A 7,313-nucleotide genomic window follows, 5' to 3' on the forward strand; every position below is an offset into this window, starting at 1 on the left:
TTGTCTTCAGTGTTTTCTGTTTTATTTTGTCATTTATTATCCTTGTGTATCTTTGTGTTCTAGTGTGTTTTGTTAGACTCTTGAGCTCTGTGTGTCTTTAGTGTTTCATGATTTATTTTGTATTGTCCTCAGTGTTTCTGGTCTTCTGTTTCTCCCTGCCTTGATTGCCCTGATTGTCTTCACCTGTGTCGTTAGTCTCACCTGTGCCTGATTACTCCCTTGTCTATTTAGTCTCTGTGTTTCTTCCCTTCTGTGTCAGTTCATTGTGTCGGTTGTTGTATGTGTTTGTCAGTGTCATTTATTGCATGTCAGTTTACCTGTGGCTCCTTCTCTTGTTGGATTTTTGGAAGTAAGTTTTTGTTTGCCTTTTGTTTAAAGAATAAATAGTTTTAGTGAATCCTGCATCTGGGTCCTCCTATTCGTTTTTGCGATCCTTGACAAAAACACTGAGAAACAATGGTGCAGCTGTCATCACTGGAGGCCAAACCTTAAATCGAATGACCAAACATTGTATTCATCCTGCTCTGCAACTCACAGAGACATTCACTGTGTCCTTTACTTGCCCCGCCCTTGTTTTAGTGGTTTCGGCTTAACCAGTTTAGCTTCTCACTCTGTTTACTCTATATAACCTGCACCTGTAGTACCTGTGAGATCACTCTGCCACTGTGCTGACTCAAGTCACGGACAGCCTTCAGAGCATCATCGCAGTAAGAGAGGGAACACACAGCACTACATTTCCACCATGTCATACGAGTACGAGGACTGCTACCTGTGTAAGGAGTCCCTCAGAGACCCCGTGTCCATCCCTTGTGGACACATCTTCTGCTCCGTCTGTCTGAAGACATACTGGGACCATGCTGATCATACAGGTTCCTACCTCTGCCCGCAGTGCAAGGTCAGCTACAGCAAGAGACCCACCCCGAGACGTGTTGGAAGCCCCCGGCACTCCAGCCTGCAACGCAACGCCGAACCCTACCCACCTCCTCCTCCGTCCCCTGACTACAACTCTGCAGGACCCCAGGATGTAGCCTGTGACATCTGCATCGGCAAGAAGAACAAAGCCGTCAAGTCGTGCCTGATGTGCCTGGCCTCCTACTGCGAGAGGCATCTCAAGGCTCACTTTGAGGCGCCCACTTTCAAAAGGCACAAGCTGGTGGACGTGGTGGAAGTCCTGGACCGACACATCTGTCCACAGCATCAGAAAGGTCTGGAGCTGTTCTGTCGCACCGACCAGATGTGTATCTGTGTGCTGTGTACGGTGAAGGAACACAAAGGTCACGACATGGTGTCTGCTGAGCAGGAGCGAGCGGACGAGCAGGTAGGAAACTATTTATTTAAAGTGACAAAGCTGGTTTTTAGACTGTTTTAACATAGGGGTACTGAGGAGAATACTTACTGGGCGCTATGGGCCAAAAGTAATTAAGCTAAATCAAATCTGTAGATCCTTGACTGGCCACTTGAGGCCAGCTCCAAGTGAAAAATGAGCCAATCCCCCTTTATTTTTAAGGCTCTATAGAAAGAGGGGTGAGGAGACTTTAAGTAACAGGTAGGAGATGCTAGCTTCCTGAAAGGTGTCACTTCAGCTTGTTCCCTTTTGGTTATGTTTCAACTTCATAAGTATTAAAACCTATCGCTGCAAATATCATTTCTTTCTTTTGGAAACATGTTTTATCAGCTAAATCTCCAGCTACATAATGAGCTACGGGCATAGACTGGATAGCTTTGATAATTGAGCATATGCCAACCCATCAATTCTGTTCAGCGCTGTCCTCTGGCTCCAGAAAATCAAAAAATGTGAGAAGCTCAAGGCTCCTAAATGGCAGTGGACCAATGTGATTATATTACAGTGGCTACATGAAATCATACTGTACTCTATTGGCTACACATATCATGGTTCCCTGCACTCGTAAAAACACAGTGGCAGGTAATGCATGAAAGAGCAGTTAACAATAAATGAAACAAGCCCACAAACCAAAGCCCTGAAGCATTCCTTGAGACACGCCCTCGTGTTAACAAGACGGCTACCTGCACATACAACATCCAGGGTCAACATTCAGCCACACACTCTTATTGCAAAAACACAGATAAGATGATTTCAAAAGCTTTGCCTGAACTTAAAAGCTATAAATTTACCAGTTCATCCCAACCCTAACCAGGATCATGAGCTTTTAGATCGTGAATAAAGAATGAGATGGCTGATACAAGAAGTGGAAATGAGTTTCCTCTGCCTCAGAGAGAAAGCGTTAAGATTTTCTGTATAGGGAGCTCAGAGTAAGAGCCACTACTTCTGTGCATCATTTGGAGCTAGCTGAGGGGGTCCTGGCATCTGATTCTGATGCCTCTTAGGTGCCAGCCTTTTATACTTATGCAGGCTCATCCAACTGGGAGGAGATCTGGATGTGGACCCAAAACTCACTGCAGGGATTTTAAATGCACTCTGGCTTGGACACACCTTGAATCCAGAAGAAGCTAAAAAAAGATGCAGAGGAGTGTCTAGATTCACTTTGTTCACCTGCTGCGACTGCCACGCAGACCCAAGCATGCAGGGGAAAAATAGATGGATGGGCAGAGTGATACACTGTCTGTTGTGTTATGATCCGCTGTATCGACAATGTTTCTGTTGTATTCCCTCGTAGCAACGGTTGGGCGCAACCCAGGCGGAGATCCAGGAAAAGATTCATGACCGACTCAAGCAGATGGAGGAACTGAAACAAGCTGTGGACTCCCTCAAGGTTAGTGCCCCCATCATCCATCAGACTGATAAGACCAGACAAACCACTCCAGACTGAAAGCAAAGTGAAGTTTACTAGCAGCTCAGACAGCATTCCTCCGTGTCAGAGTGGTGACAGTATCTCTCATTGTGCTAGTGAAGCCGATGTCACGCCCGGTTGTATTGATTAATGGTGTACACTTGTGTTTCCTGTGCAGAACTCGGCCCAGAGAGCGCTGCAGGAGTGTGAGAAGATGTTTAGCGACATGATGCACTCCATCGAGAGGATGCAGCAGGAGATGGCCAAGTTGATCACATCCAACAAGAGAGCAGCGCTGAACAACGCAGAGGGCCACATGGAGCGTTTGAGCCACGAGATCGCCGATTTGAAGAGGAGAGACAACGAGATCACCCAGCTGTCTCGCACTGATGACCACATCCACTTCATCCAGGTAACTGACAACCTCCCACCAGAGCAAGTTCAAATGTGGTTCAGTGTCTTTAAATGTACCCAAACCATTTTCCTTCCAGTTACTAAAAACAAAGACTTGAGTATCGGTTCCTAAAGTGTTACCTTCTGATACTAGTGTCACAGATAGCATCTCATTATTATTGTTATTTTTGCTGCTCTACATCAGTAGTTTCTGCGCTGTAAGACTTGGAGTAGAAGAATCAATACATCCAGATAGCTGATGTTGCTTGAGGTCGTAATGGAGGCGTTTTCAGGCACCCACATGCATATCGTAACAACTTTAAAACAACCTACTTTTGTTGCCGTTTGTTTTTTCTCAGAGCTTCCACATGCTTATTGCCCAGACCGAGGCAGAGGAGCTGCCAACCGTGAGTGTCAACCCCTACTTCACCTTCGGCTCGGTCACCAAGGCTGTGTCCGAGATGAAACAGCACCTGAATGAATTCAGCAACGATGAGCTGGTTAAGGTGGCCAAGACGGGTGAGTGTGACGACAGAAACAAGTCATTGTTTACTGTGCAAAAAACAGGAGAGGAATGAGCATCAATCTACCACCATCATGTTAACCTATTTATTTTGTTTTTGCAGTTAACAAAATGACCTTCTGTCAGCTGGATGAAACCAAAAAGAGACAGTCAATAAAAAGTGAGTGTTGTTTAAAACTAGATGATATGACCTGATTGAAAGTTGGACGTAACATATGGTATTTGCAGTTTTACAATTTCCTTTGTGTTATTTGGAGCTTGAAATCAAGCTGCAACCTTCAGTGTTGAAATATGAAAACAATGCTGAAGTGCAAAATCCTGCAGTTTGTCGAGTGTCCATTAGAGGCTTTCTGCAGACTAACAGGAAGTCACATACACACCCATTCTAAAAAGCCTGTCTTTACAGCAGAGATTAAAATGTTTACAGCCTGGTTCTAAAAACCAAACAGGTCTGATTAGCTCATGTCTCGATCAGCACACACTGTACGGGGGGTGAATGTTTTGATGACTCATCAGTTTTGATTTGATGAAAGATGAGAATTATTCACAATAAGGTGTGTAGCTGACCTGATTGACAGGCGGGCGCGGTGTAACAGTTTGTCCAGAGGCTCTCAGTCTGTCGTTAGTTTGACTGAAAGTTAGACTGAGACAGCATTTCCAACATGGAGACCACCATCGATAGGACTCCAGCGCCCCCTGCAGGAACAGACGGGTGACGTCACTCAGACTACATCCATCAATATTTACAGTCCATGCTTGAGATTCATCAGAGGGCGGCCTGAGGTCACAGTTCTACAGGGTTTCATGTTGTCTCATGAACACACTCTGCTTGCACGCAGTTCAGAACAGCGTCTTAGACGATGACAGGATTTCTAGTTACCATGTCAACCAAAGCATCCGTGTTCATGACAATGATACAAACACTTTTCCTTTTAATCATTGTTGGACTAACACAAGAATCGTGCAATGATTGCTGTATTATTTCCTGTCATGAAGTGAAAGAAAGTTTCTACATTACTCTTAACCATCCCCATTCATTTATACATATATAACTGATTTCTGTTTATTTGTCCCAGATGTTGAACAACAGGCAGGATCAGTCCTGAACAGGTCTCTCCCAGTCCAGGAACCTAAGCACCGGGACGATTTCCTGAAATGTGAGTGAACTGTTACTTTTCTCTGATTGTGTTTTCCTGACTGATGCAGATCATCGCTCTCTTTGCTGGTTTCAGTGCCAATTAGATGCTGATGAGGTTCTCTGTCAGACCCTGTGGCTGACCACAAAATCTGATCATAGTCACTACTGTATGTCCTACAGCGCTGACAGAGACCGGGGTTGCCTAACTGCAAATAAAACAGCTGGCAAAGCTTTGTGGTTTCATCTTAGTATGCATTATTTTTTACATGCATGAAGGAAATGAATTTGTCTGACCACTGTGATTAGAGAAATAGGGTTATATAAGATCATTCAATCATTGTTGGAATAATAGATATATATAAATAATTTAATTCTTGTGCAAATTTAAACATTTGCACAAGAGGGGTTGAAAGGTCATGAGTCTGACACATGGACAGTATCTTGAAAGTTGCCTCTTTTTTCAAAACTTAAAGCTCCTGTGAAGAACTTTTATTTTGAGTTTTGGCGCCCCCTTGTGGACAAAGTGGGACATCTTATCTAGTTCCAAACAGTCAAGCTTTAGACGCCATGCACGTCAATGTCACGTCTCCCTCACCAACAAATCAAAATCTGGTGGTCTCGTTTGCTTTTGTGGGTCATAAAGATGCATCAATATGCATTTCAGTCCGTTTCATTACAAACCAAAATACTCTTTGCAGGAGCTTTAAACTTGTCATGTGCCATAAACCTGCAGATTTCATGATGCCCAGCAGGGGGCGACTCCAACATGAAGTCTGATTGTATCTAGTTGAGAAGATAACCTTACTTCTCAGGTGATTTATTACTTCAGTTAAATGCTCATCTGAGTTCACTTTCAATACAGCATGATGACATTTTGTAGAATATGGTCCCATTAAGGGTTAAATCCATGACGAGGCAAGGTGTCCTTTTGGAGGGGAAGCAAGAAGGTGATGGCCAAATGGACCAACCCAAGATTGCGAAAGTGGGGTTCTCTAAAGTCTTAAATGCAGTCTAAGGGCTCACCTTATAATTACAGCTAATACACCTTGTTAGAAAAAACGTTTGTTTGTGATAAGACCCACAAACAGTGATTATACCTCTGGCATTCCAGATCATAGACCGGGCCGATCTAGCCGAGGCCACCGGGTGTCCCACCAACTGTGACCTTCAGAGGTGGAAGGCACACAGCAGGCAGGTGACATCTAACCCCCGGGGATTATTCTGATTTCTGTTTGCCAGCCAGAGGGTCTAATGCTTCTCCTTTCAGCCCTTCTTTTTGCAGAAGTTAGATAAACATGGTTGTGCAGAGGTGATGGGTGCTTTGAGCTACTCGGACCTGTGCTTCCTAACTCACATCTAACCCAAGAAATCTAACTCGTACACCTCCTCTTGAGACTTAAATGCCCAATTTATTTCCTCAGACGCCTGCCAGCTCACTCTGGACCCAAACACCGCCTACAGACAGCTCTACTTATCTCGAGGGAACAGGAAAGCTGCCCTCAAGAGAGACCCCCAGTCCTACGGTGACCACCCTGCCAGGTTCGACTCCCTGCCTCAGGTCCTGTGCTCGGAGCCTCTCTCTGGAGGAGCTTACTACTGGGAGGTGGACTGGAGCGGGGAGGGGGCCGCCATCGGACTCGCCTACAAAGGCATCAAGAGGACGGGATACGGGGACAGCTGCCGCATAGGATACAACCGCAAGTCCTGGAGCCTGTTCTGCTCCGACTCCAGCTACTCGGCCCGACACAACAAAGACCAGCTGGAGGTCACCGGCCCCTATTCGTCTCGAATCGGGGTGTTCCTGGACCACGCCGGGGGGACCCTCTCTTTCTACGCCGTAGGGGACAACATGTCTCTCATCCATCGCTTTAACACCCCCTTCAGTGAGGCTGTGTACGCGGGCTTCTGGGTCTGGTATGAGTCTTCCATCACCATGCTGCAGCTGTGATAGAAATGAAACACTCACGATGATAAATGTACAGCTGTGATTCTGTTTTAGGTTTAGAGAACATAAATCACTTTCATCTGCTGTGATGATTAATATATTATAATTCTTGTTATCTTAAACTTCCTGTGAGATGTTTGGAGTATCAGGGAGCTTTTCTTTATGACTGTGAAGATTCTGTTAATGGTGAATAAAGAGAATTAGCATTTACATTTTTGAAATGACGCCTATAATTAATTGCAACATGTGATCATTTATAAGTGTCAGAATACACTTATTTGTTTTCCAATAAAAATGTTATAACAAGGATATAACGTGTAATATTTTGTACGTTTGTTACGTCATGCTTCTATTAAAGTTTCACTCAGCAGCGTGATGACTTCTCAGTCACAAAATATGAAGAACCCGGAGATTCAAGCGAACTGGTCATTCATTCATTGTAGTGTCTTCTGACCGACATGGTTTGTAAAACACTAAAGATACTGTCACCAGAAACTTCAAAGTTAGAGGTCCAATCAGTGAGATGTGAAGTGAGTGAAATGATAAAGTGACCTTACTATATGA

General features: G+C 44.6%; 1 protein-coding gene across 1 annotated transcript; it reads left to right on the forward strand.

Moving 5' to 3' along the window:
- Positions 1–323: 323 nt before the first annotated feature.
- On the forward strand, positions 324–7,069 carry ftr83 (finTRIM family, member 83). Its single transcript, XM_020650446.3, has 7 exons — positions 324–1,318; positions 2,637–2,732; positions 2,929–3,162; positions 3,503–3,662; positions 3,770–3,826; positions 4,743–4,823; positions 6,226–7,069. The coding sequence occupies exons 1-7, from the start codon at positions 743–745 to the stop codon at positions 6,750–6,752; spliced, it is 1,731 nt and encodes a 576-aa protein (XP_020506102.2). The 5' UTR covers positions 324–742; the 3' UTR covers positions 6,753–7,069.
- Positions 7,070–7,313: the final 244 nt, after the last annotated feature.

The sequence above is a fragment of the Labrus bergylta genome, chromosome 14, assembly GCF_963930695.1.
Source record: "Labrus bergylta chromosome 14, fLabBer1.1, whole genome shotgun sequence".
Classification (NCBI taxonomy): Eukaryota; Metazoa; Chordata; class Actinopteri; order Labriformes; family Labridae; genus Labrus; species Labrus bergylta.